The sequence below is a fragment of the Macroventuria anomochaeta genome (genome assembly GCF_010093625.1).
Source record: "Macroventuria anomochaeta strain CBS 525.71 unplaced genomic scaffold BU25scaffold_9, whole genome shotgun sequence".
In the NCBI taxonomy this organism is placed as follows: Eukaryota; Fungi; Ascomycota; class Dothideomycetes; order Pleosporales; family Didymellaceae; genus Macroventuria; species Macroventuria anomochaeta.
In genome coordinates, this window is record NW_022985370.1 from 329,089 (window position 1) to 348,376 (window position 19,288).

General features: G+C 52.9%; 11 protein-coding genes across 11 annotated transcripts; 7 read left to right on the forward strand and 4 right to left on the reverse strand.

Moving 5' to 3' along the window:
- Window positions 1-647: 647 nt before the first annotated feature.
- On the reverse strand, window positions 648-1,147 carry BU25DRAFT_270885 (uncharacterized protein). The gene has a single exon (XM_033701820.1). It carries the CDS (start codon window positions 1,058-1,060, stop codon window positions 758-760), a length of 303 nt encoding a protein of 100 aa, XP_033563817.1. The 5' UTR covers window positions 1,061-1,147; the 3' UTR covers window positions 648-757.
- A 207-nt stretch (window positions 1,148-1,354) lies between these two features.
- Window positions 1,355-1,954, reverse strand: BU25DRAFT_419918 (uncharacterized protein; the record flags this gene model as incomplete). The annotated part of the gene is made up of 3 exons (XM_033707967.1): window positions 1,355-1,377; window positions 1,434-1,561; window positions 1,614-1,954. The coding sequence occupies 3 exons, from the start codon at window positions 1,952-1,954 to the stop codon at window positions 1,355-1,357; spliced, it is 492 nt and encodes a 163-aa protein (XP_033563818.1).
- Window positions 1,955-4,357: 2,403 nt separating this feature from the next.
- On the forward strand, window positions 4,358-5,486 carry BU25DRAFT_429885 (uncharacterized protein; the record flags this gene model as incomplete). Its single annotated transcript, XM_033708573.1, has 2 exons — window positions 4,358-4,596; window positions 4,649-5,486. 2 exons carry the CDS (start codon window positions 4,358-4,360, stop codon window positions 5,484-5,486), a joined length of 1,077 nt encoding a protein of 358 aa, XP_033563819.1.
- A 753-nt stretch (window positions 5,487-6,239) lies between these two features.
- On the reverse strand, window positions 6,240-7,550 carry BU25DRAFT_408896 (uncharacterized protein). Its single transcript, XM_033705929.1, has one exon. The coding sequence runs from the start codon at window positions 7,498-7,500 to the stop codon at window positions 6,298-6,300; it is 1,203 nt and encodes a 400-aa protein (XP_033563820.1). The 5' UTR covers window positions 7,501-7,550; the 3' UTR covers window positions 6,240-6,297.
- Window positions 7,551-7,667: 117 nt separating this feature from the next.
- BU25DRAFT_271006 (uncharacterized protein) lies at window positions 7,668-9,392 on the forward strand. The gene is made up of 2 exons (XM_033701821.1): window positions 7,668-7,800; window positions 7,953-9,392. The coding sequence occupies exons 1-2, from the start codon at window positions 7,718-7,720 to the stop codon at window positions 9,193-9,195; spliced, it is 1,326 nt and encodes a 441-aa protein (XP_033563821.1). The 5' UTR covers window positions 7,668-7,717; the 3' UTR covers window positions 9,196-9,392.
- Window positions 9,393-9,589: 197 nt separating this feature from the next.
- On the reverse strand, window positions 9,590-11,103 carry BU25DRAFT_456708 (small COPII coat GTPase SAR1; the record flags this gene model as incomplete). The annotated part of the gene is made up of 3 exons (XM_033710057.1): window positions 9,590-9,906; window positions 9,971-10,204; window positions 11,091-11,103. 3 exons carry the CDS (start codon window positions 11,101-11,103, stop codon window positions 9,590-9,592), a joined length of 564 nt encoding a protein of 187 aa, XP_033563822.1.
- A 793-nt stretch (window positions 11,104-11,896) lies between these two features.
- BU25DRAFT_408898 (uncharacterized protein) lies at window positions 11,897-12,873 on the forward strand. The gene is made up of 4 exons (XM_033705930.1): window positions 11,897-11,943; window positions 11,996-12,134; window positions 12,184-12,441; window positions 12,536-12,873. The coding sequence occupies exons 2-4, from the start codon at window positions 12,009-12,011 to the stop codon at window positions 12,590-12,592; spliced, it is 441 nt and encodes a 146-aa protein (XP_033563823.1). The 5' UTR covers window positions 11,897-11,943; window positions 11,996-12,008; the 3' UTR covers window positions 12,593-12,873.
- A 178-nt stretch (window positions 12,874-13,051) lies between these two features.
- On the forward strand, window positions 13,052-13,976 carry BU25DRAFT_408900 (nascent polypeptide-associated complex, alpha subunit). Its single transcript, XM_033705931.1, has 3 exons — window positions 13,052-13,319; window positions 13,409-13,467; window positions 13,521-13,976. The coding sequence occupies exons 1-3, from the start codon at window positions 13,083-13,085 to the stop codon at window positions 13,852-13,854; spliced, it is 630 nt and encodes a 209-aa protein (XP_033563824.1). The 5' UTR covers window positions 13,052-13,082; the 3' UTR covers window positions 13,855-13,976.
- Window positions 13,977-14,422: 446 nt separating this feature from the next.
- On the forward strand, window positions 14,423-15,257 carry BU25DRAFT_408902 (mitochondrial ATP synthase). The gene is made up of 3 exons (XM_033705932.1): window positions 14,423-14,456; window positions 14,596-15,078; window positions 15,134-15,257. The coding sequence occupies exons 1-3, from the start codon at window positions 14,445-14,447 to the stop codon at window positions 15,161-15,163; spliced, it is 525 nt and encodes a 174-aa protein (XP_033563825.1). The 5' UTR covers window positions 14,423-14,444; the 3' UTR covers window positions 15,164-15,257.
- Window positions 15,258-17,176: 1,919 nt separating this feature from the next.
- BU25DRAFT_456712 (uncharacterized protein) lies at window positions 17,177-17,774 on the forward strand (the record flags this gene model as incomplete). Its single annotated transcript, XM_033710058.1, has 3 exons — window positions 17,177-17,203; window positions 17,252-17,553; window positions 17,606-17,774. 3 exons carry the CDS (start codon window positions 17,177-17,179, stop codon window positions 17,772-17,774), a joined length of 498 nt encoding a protein of 165 aa, XP_033563826.1.
- A 459-nt stretch (window positions 17,775-18,233) lies between these two features.
- On the forward strand, window positions 18,234-19,233 carry BU25DRAFT_317191 (MFS general substrate transporter; the record flags this gene model as incomplete). The annotated part of the gene is made up of 2 exons (XM_033702210.1): window positions 18,234-18,962; window positions 19,009-19,233. Coding segments are annotated over 2 exons (954 nt in total), but the record flags the coding sequence as incomplete, so codon positions are not given.
- Between the last annotated feature and the right edge of the window lie 55 nt (window positions 19,234-19,288).

Genomic DNA, 19,288 nt, shown 5'->3' on the forward strand with positions numbered 1-19,288 from the left:
GAGGCTGTTCGGCCGCATCAGTCAGCTCTCAGGAACGCCATTTGCGGAGGTGGAGATGTTTTGACGATGCATTTTGTCCGGCCTTACCAATCAGGCTGCGAGGATTCTTCAGCAGCGCACCGGGCGGAGCGTTTTCTCCGCAACCTCTACCTCCGACCACCGACTGTTTCTTGCTCTCGCCCGTAAGGGTTACCGACTTTCAGCGCTGTCGTGATGATTGAGAGCGAACAGCCCTTTGCGTTGATTCTCATCGAGATCTCGCTTGATCAACGCGCTCACCTAAACTGACCATGTCGACAAAGCAGGGTTGGTACCCTCCTCTAGCCGTCTTCGCACGATCTGAACAAAGGTTCGACGCGTGTCGCATGCACGTCTGCGCGCGCACAACGGCAGGGCTGGCAAGGCTCAAGAATTCACAGGACCCTTCATGAAGATCCGTCGTTCGTGAATGGTTCTCACAGTCCGGGGTGCATGTCCAGTGCAAGTCACAAACTTGGCTGCAAGACATTCCCGCCTTCTCACAGCCCCGTGACGTCATATATGCTATCCCACTATAACAGCCGCCAACACTCGCCCTAACACACGCCAAAGTTTACACTACTTTTCTATACCAAGTTAGCACGACCCAAGAACCAAAACCCCTACTTCGAGGAAAGAAAAGCTCGCAAACTAGACCACGAATCAACGTATACCATATCTTTGCCCCGAAAGCAAGGCGAAAGCGCCGATCTAAATAAGTCACCACGATGCCTATCGGTCAGCAAGAATCCGGCGTGACATCCGGCGTCAAGTTTGTCACATCGACAGTTGGTAACACGGTTGGCGGCGTTACAAATACGGTTGGCGGTGTTGTCGGAGCTCTAGGACGAGGTGTAGGCGAAACACTTGAGGGTGCGACGGGCAGCGCAGGAAGGCCTGTTGCTCGAGGGATCGCGGATGCAACGACCAGCATTGAGGACGGTGCGGCTAGGATTGCTGGAGGTGTAAAGAGGGCTGGTGAAGGCAAATGATTTGAATAAGGTCGAATGGATAAGGTTGGATGTACGGGATGAAGACGCATGAGTTTTGATATTCCAAAGATACCACCAGATTGATTGTTATGCTGTTCACGAAGCAAATCGTTTTTCCGTCGACATTTTCATCACTTGACTATGCTCAGGCCTCCGCCAACTGCTAACACGTATTTACAAGGCTGCACAAGGCGGCGCACGAGTCCTTAAAAGAACAACGACACCCTCCCAAACCCCAGAAGATTCGTTTCCAGTACTTGTTGGTGTTAAATTGGTGTGACGTTGACCCAGAACCTAGTATCATCAGACTTGTACTTGGAGTTGCTATCGATCTGTTGCTGGATCTACTGCACAACAGACTTGTAGGCTGCGCAATTTAAGTCAGTAGTCTACATGTTGTGTACGTCACAGAGTCCTACGTACTGTTGATGTCTGCAATATCCGGGTTCGCCAGGCCAGAAGCTCCATTGCGATGGCCAGCAAACCATTTGTCGTAGCCGTAGTAGTTCTGGCAATCCCATCTGGCTACAACATCGGCGTAGAGATCCGAGCTAGTAGGCACATCAGTCTTGCACTCATCCAAATCATACCTGTGAGACTGACTTGAGCTTCGCACCATCATTCCAGTTCGCCTGGCTCTGTCCTTTGAAACCAACTCGGCTTGCGCAGACGCGCAACATACCCCAGTTCTGCTTGAAGATGCCAAAATTGGCCGCATCTTGGGCCTTGCCATCGCCGTAGACGTAGTTAGTACTCATATTGTCAGTTTCCAACATGGCGATGGCGAGATCCAGAGTGCTTCCTCCAGCATTGAGGACGGCTTGCTTGCGGCTGCCGAGTCCGCTCACGGTGTAGGAGCCACGGTCGGTGTGAGCATCGAGTGCTACTGGAGAGGCAATTGTCAAACCTGCGAAGGCGGCGAAAGAGAGGATGGAGAGCTTCATGGCGTTAGGTAAGCAATTGGAGAAGCTTGAAGTTTCTCTATTTCTTGACCGCTGTTCAGCCCTTATACAAATCATATTGGTGTTGAGTAGCTTCATCCTGCCATAGCATTCGATGCCGAATCGAATTTGGCCTACGGAACATGAAATCCGTTGCAAGGGAAGTCCTCCTGGAGATGAAAAGTACCACAAAGCTCTTGTTGATGCCGCTTCGAGCGCGGAGAGGACATTTTCCCTACTTCTTCTAGATAGCAATTGCCTTTCGAAATTGCTCTCAAGTAAACAAACCAGACTTTGGGCAGTTCTTCATTTCAAGAAATTACTTGAAGACACCGGTGAAACACTGTAAGAGCGGCTTGAGATGTTAGCAGTGCTATGAAGACGTTCGTGATTGCCTGATTCAGCCGAACCCATCGGGTACGGAATGCGCATTCCGCAGAGCTTCCAGACGAAATAGAGCCGACCTTCGAAATGCAAAATTTCGTTCAAAGAGTTCAGAGTTGTGCGTCCCTGGCTCGTTTGCGCTCGCCATGTGTTTCTCAAGAGTTCGGGTCCTGGTACCTGGTACTTAGGTACAGCCGAGCGCGTTTAGACAATGGAGGAAGTTCGGCATTTTTCTTGACGTTGTTATTGAGGGCCTGGTCGACTGATCGAACCATCCTTTACACTAAGGTGCCGACACCCCGGTACTCTTCGACATAGACCGATGCCCGTCCAATACTGGTCAGCCTTTGGTGACTCTTGAAGTCTTGGAAAGCAATCCCACAATTCACTTCTGAATGACTTCAGCAAAACCTAATGCTCACCGCTCAATGGCTGTGATCAGCTCCAATATCTTCAGGCTGGGGACAGTGGGCGCTGGATGTTTGACATCTGGACTGTGCACCATTATACCCTTTTGCCAATGCTGGAGACGGCTGAAAGTCTGGGGAAGCAGCAATCGATAAAGCCTAGTCCAATGAAACCTGAGGTAAGCGTGGTGGCGGAGAAGGATGGCGAGACGAGTGGATAAGCTCACAGACGAAACTTGTACGTCATCGCTTAGTCCAACCGTCTGCAGCGCGCCTGCCGTGCAGCAAATCCTCCCTTACATCTGCCATCGCGACCAAGCAATTGCGGTGTTTCAACGCGCAATCCAGGGCTCACCGTCAGCAGTAGGGATCTACTTTGTCAGCTCTTTTTAGCATTACGCTTTCCGACCAACCACGAGACTTATCGCCGTATCGATAGCAACAGGTCACGCCAGCACTCAAGCGTCACCAAGCGTCTCCGATGCGTCTCAACGAGCACGACTAAAAGCGGGCGAGAGCGAGACTGCTGAATGAAAGCCACATCTTACCCCACAAAAAGCTGAACTAGCTAGGTTAGCGTGCCCAGAATCGCGGCTAATCGACGTTCCCACCGCGGGTCCCAACAGTCTTGACATCACTCCAGTGTCCACAGGCTGCGCGTCCTCGGGATTTTCACTTTCTGGCACGTTCAATACCAATTGTCTCCCAAGGATTTCTAAGGCAATCTGTCTTAGTCCAATAATCTAGGCAGGCATGTTACGGTTTTATTAGCACGCACCTGCATGTCAACATGCCGTTCAGCGAATTGCATCCCGAAGGATCCGCTGAGGGACTGCAGAAACGCAAGCGAGAGAAACAGATTCAGCACTAGCATCTACCGGGAAGGGATGCACATAGTGGATGGTCTTTTCCCTTTACTGTTCACGGTTGTACCTCAGTCCGCACGCATGAGCCACTCGTTTGTCTGTGCGGTTGAGCGCTGATAGTTTGGCTTGTGGTTTGTTGATGACGCTATGATGGCACAGTGACAGTCATAGGGCTGGTAACACGCGAGGTTGGAACAAGCACCTTACGTCTCGTGTGCGAACGCCTGGGGTACAGCTCGGCTGGGGTTGGCTGACGGCTAAGCAAAGTCAAGAGGCGGGACATCCCTTTTCTCATGCATTCCTGCTACAGCTCACGAGAGGTGGTGGGTCAGAAGGAGGGGTTCTGTTCATCCGGCCCAATGATACCGAGGCGGGCCCACTACAGCTGTCTTTCCATACTTTCGCGTGCGGCGAACCACCTCCAGCCTTCCTACTTCGCAGCTCGAGCGTCAAGCTAACGATTTGCCTTGACGCGTTCAGTAGATCCCCCATGGCTGACTCTGATAACGCCGATCCGCGATGAAATGTTCGATGAAGTAGGTCGTACACTAACTTCGCCCGCTAGGTGTTGGTATTTAGCTGTCTTACCTCCCGGTCGGTTTCGTCTCTTCGCTCTCGTTTGTCACAGTTACTGCTCAATTGATGCTTGATTGATACCTCGTTCATCAATCTATCCTTCGTTGTCTACTTAAAGTCGCTGTCGATCATCACTGTCGCTCAGTATCAACCAAATTAGTACCTCCTCCATAATGAAGTCCTACATCGCTCTCGTCCTTGCGTCCACCGCATTGGCTCTCCCCCAGACATCTAGCTCCTCTGGCTGCCCTTCCTCCGCCTCAGGGACTTTCCAGATCCAGACTGTCAACAAGCCCAGCTCCAAGCGTGGTCTTGAGGAGCGCCAGCTTGCTGGTGCCCTCACCCTGACCCTTCAAAATGGTATCTTGAAGGACCAGGCCGGTCGCCAGGGATACATCGCTGCCAACGACCAGTAAGTTCGCCTGTCAATTGCTATTCTCTATCAATATACTAATTGACAACAGGTTCCAGTTCGACGCTCCCGTCCAGGCTGGTGCTCTCCAGACCGAGGGCTTTGCTCTCTGCAGCAACAACTCCCTTGCTCTGACCTCCGGTCAACGCCCCTTCGGTGCTACCACCTTCTGGCAGTGCTTGTCTGGAGACTTTTACAACCTGTATGCCGACTCCCAGGGCATGCAGTGTGTGCAAATCTACATCCAGGCTGTCAACCAGGGCTCTGGTTCCGCCTCTCAGATCAGTGATGGCCAGCCTCAGGCTACCACCCCCGCTGCGTCTGCTACCAATGCAGTTTCTCAGATCCCTGATGGCCAGCCCCAAGCCACCACTCCCGCTGCTTCTGTCTCCAGGGTTGTTTCCCAAATCTCCGACGGTCAGCCTCAGGCCACCACTCCTGCCGCCTCTGTTCCCGCCGTCGTCTCCCAGATCTCTGATGGTCAGCCCCAGGCAGGCACGCCCGTGCCCTCTGCTTCGCACGTTGTCTCCCAGATCTCCGACGGCCAGCCCCAGGCAGGCACGCCCGTGCCCTCTGCTTCGCACGTTGTCTCCCAGATCTCCGACGGCCAGCCCCAGGCAGGCACTCCTGCGCCTTCCGTCTCTCGTGTCGTCTCTCAGATCTCTGATGGCCAGCCTCAGGCCGGTACACCTGCTCCCTCCGTTTCCCGCGTTGTTTCCCAGATCTCCGACGGCCAGCCGCAGGCTCCTGTCGCCACTGGCAACACCACCGTTTCGCGCCCTAACGCGACCTCTACCCAACCCGCCCAGTTCACCGGCGCTGCTGCCTCCACCACATTCGGTGCTGGTGCTCTCGCCGCTGGCCTCATGGGTATGTTCGCCATGTTGTAAATATGCTCTCAGTCTACTGCGCCTCAGCATAGCGAGTCACTTCATGTGTTTATGATCTCCAACTTAGCGTTCGAGTTGGATACGAGTTGGATAATGTTCCCACTTACGACCCTCCTTACGAATCATGTCGGCGTAATGGCATCGGTATGACAACCACTCCTTGGACTTGTATATATTCATGGCATTGGTGTTTTGGTATCTCTTGGAGGAATGGAAATTGGGTATGTAGCTTAGGTAGCCGTGCATCTTTAGGTTGGATCCTAATGCTAATGGAAATCGATCACACTGTTCATCGTCGTCTACTTCATCTCGCTGTGTGATCTTGTGTTCCATCTTTCTCAAGTTTTGACCCTGCTCGTCACTCTCCTTAGGTTACACAACTTTGGAAGTTTCTTCAATACGACCCGTGTCTGTGCACGTCGAAAACTGAAAAGACATCGATATTGCCCTGCAGAGCCCTGCATCTTCGTCGCGTGACTTAGAGCCCCGGCAGCCTTTATCTCCTCTTCAACGTCCGACTTTATGCAGGTACTAGCGATTGCGCCTGTTCTTGCCCACGCATATGCGGAGATTTGACATCCACTGTGTAAAGTTCCGGGCTCAGCAGCCGTCCACAGGCTACCCCCGAGGTATATATGTCCAATCTTGCGGTACTTTCCGCTGAAAAGAATAGCAATCGTCCTGAATGGATGTGGACGCAGTCAAAGCAGTGTTACTTCCTCAAAGGAAATTTTCGTATCGAGGTTCTTGCACAGGTAATACAGATCATGATTCAGTTCTAGGCAATCTTTGTAACTCACAGTCCTGATCACTATAAGGCTTGCTCGCTACCCTCCAGTTGCCGTATCCTTCGCCTTGTGATCTTGCGCCCATAGCTCCAGTACAAGTTCATCAGCAGCTCCCTGACCACAACATCAAACGTCGTCCTTGTGTCGAACTTACTCCCACTGTACGGGAACGGCACAATCTTGGTCCATTCCGAGTCCTTTTCGAAATAGAACTCCAGGTCGAATGCTTCAGCCTTCTTCAGCATGTGCTTCAGCACATCTCCCCTTTCTCCATTCACGTCTGCCCATGCCCACAACCTTGTGTCCAGGAAATCCAGCACATCTTTGGATACGTTTTGTGCCAGAATCTGCGCGTTGAATAGCAGGTGTCTCAACATGTTGATATCGCACCCACACTCCAACACCGCATACCTCAACAGCCCTGTATCAATCTGCTTCGGCACCCCCAACAACGTTGACAGCGCCGCAACAGCCCTCTCATTCCCCTCTGCCACCGCCTCCCTGATCCCCTGCTTTGCCGTCTCGCCCGCCATACTACCCTCCCAATCAACCTCCCCATTCAGACTGACCAGCACATACAGCAAATTCACTTTCCCCTCGTCCCACGGCCCATGCAGCAATTTCTCGGGAACATGAAACCCCTCTGCAAAGGCGAGATACGGAACCGTAGTAAACCTAAACGGCCACAGCCCGTCAAACAGTCTTATTCCAGGGACCCCCACACCGGTCCTCTCCCACGCCTTCCCTCGTAACGCGATCATAGCATCATGACTCCTATCCACATACTTCAGAAAGAAGTCCCACGTGAAGAAGCGACAGGAAAGTAGGTTGCTCTGCAAAACTCGATCACCGTTCTTTTTGCGGTCCCGGTAGTTCGTCGTGTGGTCGACGGTGTGAAAGAAGGCGCGCATGGTGTATTCCAAGGTCACTGCACGGGAGCTGAGTTTGCGGCCGAGGAGTGGTGAGGCGCGCGGGAGCGAGATGTTCATGGAGTGCAGGAAGATGATTTCGAGAAGTTCCTGGGGGAGACCGAGGAGTGTGGGCATAGCTGCAACGGTTTGTTTTCGAAGTTTCTTGGGTTGCTTTGCGCGGCGGTAGTTTGCTGAACTTGCTTCTGCTATTGATGGTATTGATGATGAGGGAGAAATTAAGGCGATGGGTATTGGTGTGTGCTTGCGTTTCTTCCCTCGTATCTTGATTGGCGTGAGATGCAAATCCGGATCCATTTGTATGTCAGGACGTGACCAGGCAGCAGGATTCCGGGGAGTAGTTGCATATGCAGAGTAAGTGAATGGGGAAAGGTCTGTTGGTCGCGTGTGGCGCAGTAGTGAAGTGGCTGACGTTCTTTCCCGCGGCGTTCGTGCCTTTTGTGCTTGAGCTCCACCATCGTAAACACGACATAACCTCCACAACCTTGCACACACACCACGCATATTGTTGAAGATGCAAGTCCACGCTGTGTCTGATGCAGAGCGCGCTTTCGACTCGCAGGGCAGGAGATTGCCGTGGGGCCTTGAGTTTGCAGAGTAAGTGAGAAATGGTTGGCGCCGAGGGACAGGAAAGAGGTGCATTACAGTAAAAGGCGCGCGCAATTACTGTCTCGCTGCATACAATTGCCCACTGAATAACTCTGCCAGCTGCCGCCGGCTCAGGAAGTAGTACTGACGAGCGTCAACAGCAGCGACCACAACCAGCGACGGATACCCGAAGAGAAAGGCCCATTTGGCAAGGCGCGCAAACGCGGGTCTACACGCGCAAAGACACCAACAGCCAAATCTGCCGAGGACAGCGCGAAGCTCGACAACCTGCGCGCAATCGACGACATCTTTGGGCGCTTCAAGGCCGACGAGGATAAGAAGCGATTGCTCCCAGGGCATCCCGTAGCCGCACTACCACCGTCGGCATCTGCACCGAACCTGATAGAAAGCAGCGGTCTGCTAGGGACATCGTTCAATGGCGGCGCGCCCCCAAATATCACAGCGAAAGAGCCCAAGGAAGTCATACTGTACGGCTACGGCTCAGAAGTGCAGTGGGCAGCGATAGACTTCTTCGAGAAGGTCTCCAACGGCATCATCTACGAGGAATACGACCGCGAACCGTACAACCCTAAATTCAACTACGCCTTCGGCACACAGCGAACCTCACACTATCAATCGCTCTCAAAGGCCGCGCTGAGCAGAGTCAACCAGTTCGTAGGCGGCGACCACTGGATAAAGGTCACATTTGATTCAGCAGAAGCCGCTGAGCGCGCATGCCACTACTCTCCCCACAACATCCAAGGCTACACCGTCTTCGCCGAAGCATACAGAGGCACTGGCCCTCAAGGCGGCGACCGCGCCCTCCGCGCCCAAATCGGCGGCGCCGTCTCCCTGCTCTCTTCTCCACAAACCGGCGCCTCAAGCACAGTACCAGACACATCCACGACCGCGTCCTCAGCCACGGCAACAACTGGCCCCGCGCCAACCAACCTCCTGCGATCAACAACCATGCCCCTCTTCCCCAGCGGCTCCTTCCCCATGGACGACGGGCCTCTCGACCGCGCACCACCAACACCAGCACCAGCTGCCTTGCCACGCCAATCACAAACCCAAACGACGACCACATCTGCGCAACTAGCGCCCACATCACGCCGCGCAACGCTCCGCCTTAAGGGCGCAAACGTAAAACCCGCCGTCTTCATGCCGCAAGAGAAAGCCTTTTTGCCAGCTCCACCGCTGTGGCAGCAGACGTTTGGTTCGTTGCCGATTATCGGGTGGGTGATTGGGAGTGGGCAGGGGATCATAGGAGATCAGGTGCCGAGGAAGGAGGACGGGAGTTTCGACGCGAATACGGCCAGTTTGTATTGGCGTGTGTGGTACAGCGTCGACTCGTGTCTAGGGACCGACTTTTGTGGTGTGAGGGATGCGGAGTACGATGATTAGAGAAGAAAGGTGGAAGGATACGACACATGACAGGATGAAAATGGAGTTGGCAGCATCAGGCGGCGTTTTGGGCTTTGCATGACGGCGAGGCATTGGTCCGTTCTTTTTCTTATCAGTCTGATCACATTTGCGATTGCAGCTCAGAGCAAGCAAGCGATTCCAATGAAGCCATAGCTTGCATAAGATGCGTGTGATGAACATGACTGCTGATTCCCGAATGCCAACCTGCTGATTCCCGAATGCCAACGCCAACGCCTGTGACAGCATATCTAAAGCGCACGGCCATACATCATTATCTTCATCCTCTCGACCCAAGATCTCACACATCCACCATCTCTCACTCCAGCTCCGGACTCATCTCCCTCACCCCCTCATAACCCCCCTTCAGCGTCATCTAAACATACTGACTCAACCACCTAATCCCCTCTCCATACCCCTGCCTCATAACCACACTGCACATGAACACCTCAATTGGCCTGATGCCCTCGAGCGGCACCTTTCCCTTACCTGTTGTCTGATACAGACCCAGCGCGCTACGTAGCTGGTCCTCGGAAACAGCGTCCGGGTGGTCGATCTTGTTGCCCAGTATGACAAAGGGCGTGTTCTTGAGCTCTTCCATGGCGAGCAGCGCGTCGAGCTCGGCTTTGGATTCGGCGAGGCGCTCGTGGTCTTTTGCGTCAACGAGGAAGACTATGCCTGATACTTCGGGGACTGTCATCGCAATGTGTCAGTATGTGCAAGTCCATTTCAGACATTTGGAGGCGGGAGGACATACAGTAGTCGCGCCAGAGACGCCGGGCTTGCGCGTGCCCACCCAAGTCGAAGGTTGTGAACTTGACGTTGCCGATTGAGAGCTCTTCGGATGTGGGGTGCAGAGTGGGCTGCAGGACGGCTACGCGGTCGTTCTTGAGCATGTGCAGGAGCGTTGTCTTTCCGGCATTGTCGAGGCCGAGGAAAAGGAGTTTGGCGTGCTTGTTTGCAAGGCCGAGTGAGGCCAGGACTTCCCAGACTGTGTGTTGTGTTAGTATTTGTTGGATGTGACTTATTGCGTTGCTGTTCCGCGCTTGTGACAATAGCCGATGACGAACAGGTTGGTATGCGCGCATTACGATACGTCTATACTGCGTATATAGGTCTGTTTGCCAGAGTTTTCATGCCGATAGCGGCCAGATGAGTGCAGGCGAATATTTGAACGGCGCATAGTCATTGCAGGCGTTGCGCGGCCACGTTGCGGCGGAGACGGGAGTGACATCTAGTACTTACACCTAATTTGAGATTAGCATAGCACTTTCAAGAAGAGTGAGACCAATTACCAATCGAGGATCCACATGTTGGCAGTGGGTGTTGAGTTGTAGAGTCGAGTGTGGTGTTCACGAGTGGTAGCATGAGCCGCGAGTTGGGGAAATCGATTGAGACCCTGCTGACGTTGTCTCACGTGTAAGCTACTTCACTCTTGCTCTACACGCAATATCGCCAAATCAATAGACCTTCACTTTTGTGCATGTTAGGTCTGCTGTTGAAAGTAGTCCGAGATATACGGAAATCTACCATAACGTATTTGTCGCCTGAACAGTACGGACTAGGTCTTTCAGAACATGAGCATGAGCTATCCTTATCTACTATAGGAACTAGCCGAGTAAGTGATGTCTGTAAGGAGGAGCAAGCAACAACTATTGACTTGCATGGGATATGCACCTAGACGGTGGAGTGTTCTCAATCAGACACATAATCTTAGGGAACATATATTACACGTGGACATGAAGTCAACTATCTACAGTTTTGCATCGATAGCCTTCCTCAGCCGCCGCGAGCAGAGACTCGAAAAGCGGACAATGAAAGCAACCTGGTGCACACAGCAACAGCCATGCATGCCTAGCGAACAACGCTGATCGCACTGGAAGCGGTCATGATGTGTACATCTAAATCTGCAAGCTTGTTAGCTTATGGCCAAAGCGAATAGTGTAAAGCAAGCATGAGATGATGAGTTTCCTCAGTGATCTTGGTGTAAAAGAGTTAATCACTTGATTCGGATAGATGGTCCGATCAGTTACTATCTATTGCAAATTGTAATCATCGGAATGGGGGCATGGAGAAGCAGACGCGTTCAACTTACCAGAGGGACGCGTGCTGTGGGTGAGGCTGCTCAGCTTGATCGCAAGACGTATCAAGGTGTGTTCATCTGCTGTCTTTGACGGTTAGCCATGCTTTCTTGAAGCGTTGAAAATCCAAGAGGGATGAGGTGCTTAAAAGCTCAGAATATGTAAGAAATTGAATATCACAGGGACGACGCCGTTAAGAGTCCCCGGCGAGGGACTCCGACACCGACTCAATCGCAAATTACGTCATCATAGGACGAGGTGGTGAAGTGGTGGAAGAGAGGAGAACGTACCAGTGGAGTGTGCAGGCCTTGCTGGCTATTGCGGAGAAGTTAGCATCACCGAGCTCAGAGCTGTGCAAGCATGCAGTTGTACAGCGAGATCAGGTCGCCATGCAGTGCATTGTGAATGCAGCAAATACAACGAGGTGGCTGCAAGCACCGCGAGGCACTTGTTGTACTGATGTCGTGGTTGTCATCGTGGTGATTGTGGTGGTCTCGCTGGTATTGCGGCGAGCGCGACGACTTTTTAATGGGCGCCGCACAGACCACCTCTCACTAGCGCTTCTTTCGCTAGAGCCCACACACTCCAAATTCCGTCCATCTCGACATCAATCTCGACATTGAACTAACCTCACAGCACATCCTTTCCGGTACGCCTACGATACCTTTCACGCTCTTTACACGACCTAATAAGCATCACAGCACAACCGACGAAATGGGTGACGCCAACATCACAACGAGCGCCTGGAGGCTGGTCGAGGTCGGCCGTGTAGTCCTCTTCAACGAGGGTGTCTACGAAGGCCGCCTTGCCACCATTGTCGAGATCATCGACCACAAGCGCGTACGGAGCCCTGCGATCGCGGAGGAAATGCAGTTGCTGACACCCACAGGTCCTTGTTGATGGTCCTTCCGAGAAGGCGCCTGTCCCCCGTCAGGAAGTCGCCCTCGCCAAGCTCTCCCTCACCCCCATCGTCATCCCCAAGCTGCCCCGTGCCACCGGTGTCGGCCACGTCGCGAAGAAGTGGGAGGAGCACAAGGTGCAGCAGAAGTTCGACGAGAGCGCCTGGGCCAAGAAGCGCGCTGCGCTCCAGAAGAGGAGGCAGTTGAACGACTTCGAGAGGTTCAAGGTCATGAAGTTGAGGAAGCAGGTAGGTTGTCTGTGGTCCAGGTGATGCTGGTGCGCGGTGCCGCACTGCAATCCAGCATGCGCCTACAGCAAGAACATTACTAACATACACCAAGGCCCGCTACGAGGTCCAGAAGACCTTCGCCAAGATCCGCGCCAGCGCAAAGGCATAGACGGTTACGATGATGTCGGGAGACACGGCGGAGTGGAGGTCGCTGCATGCAGGTGCTGGAGGAGGCATGATGTGCATTTCTTGAGCATCCCGAAGGCGACCTACGGCATTCTAAAATTCAAGACCTGGATCGGGTGCATTATTTCAATGATTGGCAAGGTGCAATTCGGATGGGAAGGTTAACACGGCTCTTGCATGCATCCACATGTAGCAAAAGAGTCCAATCCACAAGTTCATGAACCACAAACCGCAACTAGAATTGCAAATGATACCCATTGAAACCTCATCATCTCAGAACTGTGAACATCAAATATAGCGTATTGATCAGATAGCCGATTGCGCTGCGTTCCTGGAAACATCATGTTCAGCGATGTCATGGAGACTCGCTTACTTTGCTTGTCCGCCCACACGCTAGTCCTTTTTCGTCACTCTTTCCACCTGAGTTGCACTTCGTCACGCACGTCGGAAAGAGCTATCACCACATCGCAAAAATGGCCAACCCCCGCATTGAAGAGCTCCCCGACGAGCCCGAGAAGAAGAACGTTCAGATCGAGGAGGATGAGTCCAGCGACTCCGACGAGGGCGAGGAGGGCGATGCCGTGATCCCCCAGGGCTCCTCCGTCACCGTCCACTCCCGCAACGAGAAGAAGGCTCGCAAGGCCATCGCCAAGCTCGGCCTGAAGCACATTGAGGGCATCACACGCGTCACCCTCCGCCGACCGAAGAACGTGAGTGCCCGGGCAATTGGGGGGGACTGAAGCTATACAGAGCAGAGCAGCTGCGGGGCATGCGGAATTTTGGCTAACATGTCTCCCAGATCCTCTTCGTCATCAACCAGCCCGATGTCTACAAGTCCCCCTCCAGCAACACCTACATGTAAGCAATGGTGCACCCTCAATGGCACACGGCGCATACTGACCCCGCACCAGCATCTTCGGTGAGGCCAAGATCGAGGACCTGAACTCCCAGGCCCAGGCTTCCGCCGCCCAGCAGCTCGCTCAGGCTGAGCAGCAGGGTCACGACCACGCCGGCCACGACCATGACCACGACCACGCCCACGACGACACCAAGGGCACGGGCAAGGCCGAGGAGAAGCCCGAGGAGGAAGAGGACGATGGCGAGGAGGTCGATGACTCTGGTCTCGAGGCCAAGGACATCGAGCTCGTCATGCAGCAGGCGTCCGTCTCCCGCAAGAAGGCTGTCAAGGCTCTGAAGGAGAACGACAACGACATCGTTAACTCGATTATGGCTCTGAGCATATAGACTATTGTCTAGTGTGAGGGAAAGCCGAACTTGACTGGCAGGGCATAGCATCTGCAAAAGATGGCTTGCTCATGGGCAAGAGACATAAATATGAATCTTCTACTAGTCACGATTGTGAACAACCTCGGGCTTTTGAAACTTGAAACTGTGATGTTGTGTGACTTGCCCTGGTGATCATTCATATTGCCTGCAGCTGTTGGTCTTCTTGAATATTCTCTACGACTGTCTGGGTCAATGGACTACTACCATGCTTTTGACGTGTTTGTTTGTTGATCTGTTGTAGTAGCGCTTGCTAGATACAGCTCTACTCTTCAGTACTTGAACATGATACTTTAATATTTAGCATGTCTCTGATCGAAGTCGATTACGGTGCAGCAGTTTTTCAGAAATCCTATGCCAGACGACTGTTGTAAGCATAATTACATGTTCATGTTCAAGTCCACGTTGTGGTGGTTGACAGCTGCGTGCTCCGGGAATGATTCGGCGCTAAACCTATTCCCATTCCTTGGCTCCCGGCCGCGAGAAGTTCACTTCCAAACTCACCCTACGACCCCACGACCCCATCCCACAATCCGTCCCTATCCATCACAATGGCCGTCGGAGTACGTTGACCCCCCGCCGGGCCGCCGCTGGGAGCTCGCGACAGCTCAATTGCCGCTTCCCCCAAGCTCCTGCGCGCGCAATGGCAGCCCCAGCTGTACTATAGACCGACCTTGAAAACTAACGCTTCTCCCGCAACAGCGCAGCGCAGCCCTCAAGCTCGACTGGACCAAGCTCGGCCAGCAGCTCGGCCTCCGTGGCAACACCGCCGCCGCCCTGCAGTCGTTCAAGAAGCGCAACGACGATGCCCGCCGCAAGGTCACCGTCCTCTCCGAGCAGGCCCAGACCGTCGACTTCGCGCACTACCGCTCCATCCTCAAGAACCAGGCCATCGTCGATGATATCGAGAAGCAGTTCAACGCCTTCAAGCCCCAGACCTACGATGTAAACAGGCAGATTAAGGCCATTGAGGCCTTCGAGGCTCAGGCCGTCAAGAGCGCCGAGGAGACCAAGGCCGTCGTCGACAAGGAGCTAAGCGACCTCCAAAAGACACTGAAGAACATCGAGGACGCCAGGCCGTTTGCCGACCTCACTGTTGATGAGGTTGCTGCTGCCCAGCCCGAGATTGACCAGCGCACCGAGCAGCTCGTTTCCAAGGGCCGCTGGGCCGTTCCTGGCTACAAGGCGAGTCCACACGTTATTTGGACGGATGTCTGGGTAAATGCTAACAACCGCACAGGAGAAGTTCGGAGACCTTTCCGTATTGTAGACGTCTCTTTCTCGATAGCCAAGCTTTACCCGACCTGGGTTGTATCACCTACGTATTGTGAATAGTGACCGGGGAATTCAATCATAGATCTCGATGTTTCTTGTTTCCACTTCCTTCGGCCCCTCTTTCGAACACCCCCCGCAACTGATGGACGCAGATCAGCCCAATTGTGCGAATCGGTGACGCTATAATATAAGACTCGCAAACCTCAGCCCTGGGATCGAGCAAAGTTCACAACTGAGTGAGAGATTGGTGCTGGGACCCACTTGGACTGGCCAGCTGATGATGCCAGGTGCCCCTTCAGATCAGCCTTGAGCTGGGGTCCATTGTCTCGGGACCAAGAAACTGACCGCAAAAGAAGTTGGAAGCAGGTCTTATTGGCAAGAGATTTGACAATGAAGTTAAAGCGGCAAGGTGTCCGCTCGTGATCTGGGCTTGATCGTCAGACAATATAAGCATATTCCTAGCTTGAGCGATCGTCACAAGTTTCGATGGTTAGTACCCAATCCAACCTCGACTTTGTCGAATCTGAGCACTGAGACAGCTGGCGTCACCTGAGTCCAGGGTTCGTGATATGAAGCCATGTGCGCAGGGCCGCAGCCGCGTGTCGATCTGACGTGATGCAGCGCTCGAGTGCAAGGCTGCTGACGACAGTTGTTCAGCCTCAAGGAAATGTCGAATCGACAATCCAGTAAGATGATACTGAGCAAGCCACATTATGGATGGCTAGAGAACCGACGACCAGGATGAGACTCGGCGGAGAGCACGGCCACAGAGCTGCAGACTGGTTCGACAGTATTCCAGATGCAGCTTGCGCCTCAAGGTGAGTGAACGTCGCCAAAATCACATCCTTTAGCTCAAGCACACAGAATCGCATAAGTCCATAGAACTAGGAGAAATTTCTTTGTGCGTGTTCGATGCTGCTTCATTCGGACCCTTGCGATGACCATGAACAGGCGGACAGCAGTGGTGAAGTGCACTTGACATCTGTCTCGGCAGGGGCTGTGAACCGCGCTAATGCACACTAGCCACCACGCAACCGTCTTCACGTCAGCGCAACCTTTCAACTTCAACTCTTGGAAACTCAACCTCCCGAAGGTCCATCGCCCTGTCCGAGGTTTCAAGTGCGCTACTCGACCTTTTCGCACCCAAGACTTCAGCATGGGGACCTTAGCTGAGCTTGCTGATGGGATCTCGAATAGCGACAGTTTTCCGATGCACATGAAGGACATTCGAAACCAATGAAGATGTGCCAATATCATCCAAGGATCCACCTATGTCCACGCAGGCTTGTCACTTTTTCATCTGGACCAGTGAGGTTTCTCTACCTTTGTGTCGGCATCAAGCTCAAACCACCATCATCAACCATGCAGCCCAAGCTTTGATCTCCCGGACCGCGAAGATCAAGGTTGAGTCAGATCCACATGCGCTCCGGCTTATACTCACATCATCTTTCGATTTTGACAGTGGAGATCCCGCAAACCAGGGCATACTGTTTGATCGTGACCAAAGCAAGATAGCGGACGTTCATTCCGAAACTCTTTCATCATTAGAACTGCTACAGCTGAGTTCAAGTTTCCTTTCTAGGCCATGTTTCTTACTCGAGGCCTCACATTTGGTCACTCCCAGCTGAAACCATACAATCAGGTCACGACCCTAGGATTGTAGATGTCTACTTGCGGCGCTGTAGGGGCTACGGACGATTGTCTAACCTTGGACGTGACAGTCAACCTTCGACATCATCAAAACTTGGCTCTCGATACTACAAACCATTCGCTGCTGCGGATGCCTCCTAAGCTCAACGGTCTCACTAACCTATCACGCGGAAATGTAAATATGAAGCTCGTCTGCGCTTATTTAGATCTAGAACTACCATCGTCCAAAAAGTCCTTCAAGACCAGACCTCAATAATCGACACTTCCCCTACCAGTGTCAGAATACTCATCGTCATCCGCCAACACCTCACACAGCGAATTCAGCAAACCACCAGCACGCCGCTACCGCCTACACAACATGTCTCGGCCCCAACGAATGTCGCTTGTAAGAACACCCACCACCCTTCACAGACCGGAGACTTACTCCCCACAGGCGGAGAAGCACGAAACAATCCTAGCGCTCCAACAGCACCGCATCAACACCCTAACTGGCCTGCGCCATGTCGAAAAAGCCTTCGCCGCTCTCAACACGCCCGACGTCAGCGAGCCCATGACCGCAGCATGGACATACTACGTCTCGTCCAACAACTTGTTGACCGAGCTGCGCGGCTTGACGAGGAACTACCCATTCAGTTCGTACTGCGTGGACGAAGCGAAGCGCAGAGTCTACGCTGATCCGGAGAGTAACCGGAGTTGGAATCTGTGCTGGCTAGTCCTACAGAAGATCAAGGATGAGTGAGTTTCAGTGCTTGTTGTGAGTGTTGAAACGGAAGCTGATGGCGTGTAGTAAGTTGATAGGGTATTATGCGCAATATCAGGCAAGTCAGCCTGCGACGTGGGGTGGGCACAAGCCGACGGATGAGCATGTGAAACAGCTTACGGGTGTGCTTGTTAGGGAGTGGAAGGGTGCGCTGGAGCAGATGTTGAGGTATTGGGAGGAGCCGCCAACGCAGTGAGTGTGTATATCGAAGGGGAGTGTCGACTGTTGCTTCAAGCTTGATTGAGAGATTGCCGAACATTGGGTCTCTTTGTTTCATTTTGTTTTGGTTCTACATACTGTCTTGCATCAGAGGTTCGTTTATGTCAATACTCATTGTAGTTGTGCTGCACGAACTCTACGTGAATATGCTCAACACAAGTACAGTGCCCAGCTTCGTTTCCAAAACTGCTAAAAGAGTCTTAAAACCGCAAGAACGGCCACTGATGGTGTCTTTACGGTGACTATACGGAAGATGGACTCCGCACATGTGTTCGGTAATTATGTAGCCGGCAACTATTCCCGTGGCTACACTCTCGAACTCTAGACCTGAACCGCAACACCAGAGCCTCATGTCACTTCCGCGATTGTCGGCGCATCGCCTCCTTCGACATTGGCATCCAACAATATGGAGCAGCAAGAGACGTATCGCTCTGTCGAAACAGCCGAGTCCCAGGAAGCGGATGCAGCAACCGGGAAACAAGAGCCGGCGTCAACCTTGGACATCACCTGGGTGTCCTCAATCGAACCTCTCCCAAACGGCGGATGGGTAGCATGGTCGCAGGTCCTCGGCGGCCACATCGTGACCTTCTTCGTCTGGGGCTTCATCACATCGTTCGGCATGTTCCAAGCATACTACACCTCTACCGAAATCTCCTCACCTTCGAACATCTCGTGGATAGGGTCATTGATGATATTCTTCTTGATGCTCATACCGCTCTGGTCGGGGTCGGCGTCTGATGTTGATCATTTCAAGTTGATCCTGAGGGTGGGCACCGTGCTTTGGGCCCTGAATATATTCACGACGAGTGTGTGTCATGAGTACTGTCAGTTTTTATTGGTGCAGGGTGTGTGTATTGGTGTTGCGAATGAGCTTTTGTTTGTGCCGACGATGTCGGTTGTGTCAACGTACTTCGATCGTAGCCGCAGGCGTCTGGCCATTGGGTTGATCTTATGTGGTTCTGCGACGGGTGGTATGATCTTCCCGATCATGCTGAATCGCCTCTTTGGTATCATCGGCTTCGGGTGGGCGGTCAGGTCCTTCGGCTTTATGGCTCTTGCATTGCTGGTGCTGGCAGAGCGCTTGCTGAAGAAAAGATTGCCGCCAAAAGACTCCACGAAGTCCTTTGAGCCGGGTGAACTGAAAGACATTGTATTTGTACTATTCGTAAGCATATTCCGGCGTCCGTACGAGCTTCAGCTAATGCAAATAGATCATCGGCTCGTTCTTGAACTTTAGCGGTCTTTACTTCGCGTTCTTTTATGTCAATGCATATGCGCGCAACCGACTGGCGATGACCTTGGAAGAGACCATACCGATCTTGATGGTTCTCAATGGAGTTAGCGTACCTAGACGACTCATTCCAATATATATAGCAGATCGCTACTTCCGTCCAATCCACGTTAGTCTTCCAATCAACCTCGTTACAACACTCCTACAAACAGCCTCCATCGAAGCTCGTCATGGTGCTTGTAACGATTTGCCTTTAGTTT

Coding starts and splice junctions, on each gene's coding strand:
- BU25DRAFT_270885 (XM_033701820.1), bottom strand. CDS start 1,060: ATGCGTCTTCATCCCGTACATCCAACCTTATCCATTCGACCTTATTCA.
- BU25DRAFT_408896 (XM_033705929.1), bottom strand. CDS start 7,500: ATGGATCCGGATTTGCATCTCACGCCAATCAAGATACGAGGGAAGAAA.
- BU25DRAFT_271006 (XM_033701821.1), top strand. CDS start 7,718: ATGCAAGTCCACGCTGTGTCTGATGCAGAGCGCGCTTTCGACTCGCAG. Junction 7,801..7,952: donor TGGGGCCTTGAGTTTGCAGA/GTAAGTGAGAAA, acceptor GAGCGTCAACAG/CAGCGACCACAACCAGCGAC.
- BU25DRAFT_408898 (XM_033705930.1), top strand. CDS start 12,009: ATGGGTGACGCCAACATCACAACGAGCGCCTGGAGGCTGGTCGAGGTC. Junction 12,135..12,183: donor AGATCATCGACCACAAGCGC/GTACGGAGCCCT, acceptor TGACACCCACAG/GTCCTTGTTGATGGTCCTTC. Junction 12,442..12,535: donor TCATGAAGTTGAGGAAGCAG/GTAGGTTGTCTG, acceptor ACATACACCAAG/GCCCGCTACGAGGTCCAGAA.
- BU25DRAFT_408900 (XM_033705931.1), top strand. CDS start 13,083: ATGGCCAACCCCCGCATTGAAGAGCTCCCCGACGAGCCCGAGAAGAAG. Junction 13,320..13,408: donor CCCTCCGCCGACCGAAGAAC/GTGAGTGCCCGG, acceptor CATGTCTCCCAG/ATCCTCTTCGTCATCAACCA. Junction 13,468..13,520: donor CCCTCCAGCAACACCTACAT/GTAAGCAATGGT, acceptor ACCCCGCACCAG/CATCTTCGGTGAGGCCAAGA.
- BU25DRAFT_408902 (XM_033705932.1), top strand. Junction 15,079..15,133: donor GGGCCGTTCCTGGCTACAAG/GCGAGTCCACAC, acceptor ACAACCGCACAG/GAGAAGTTCGGAGACCTTTC.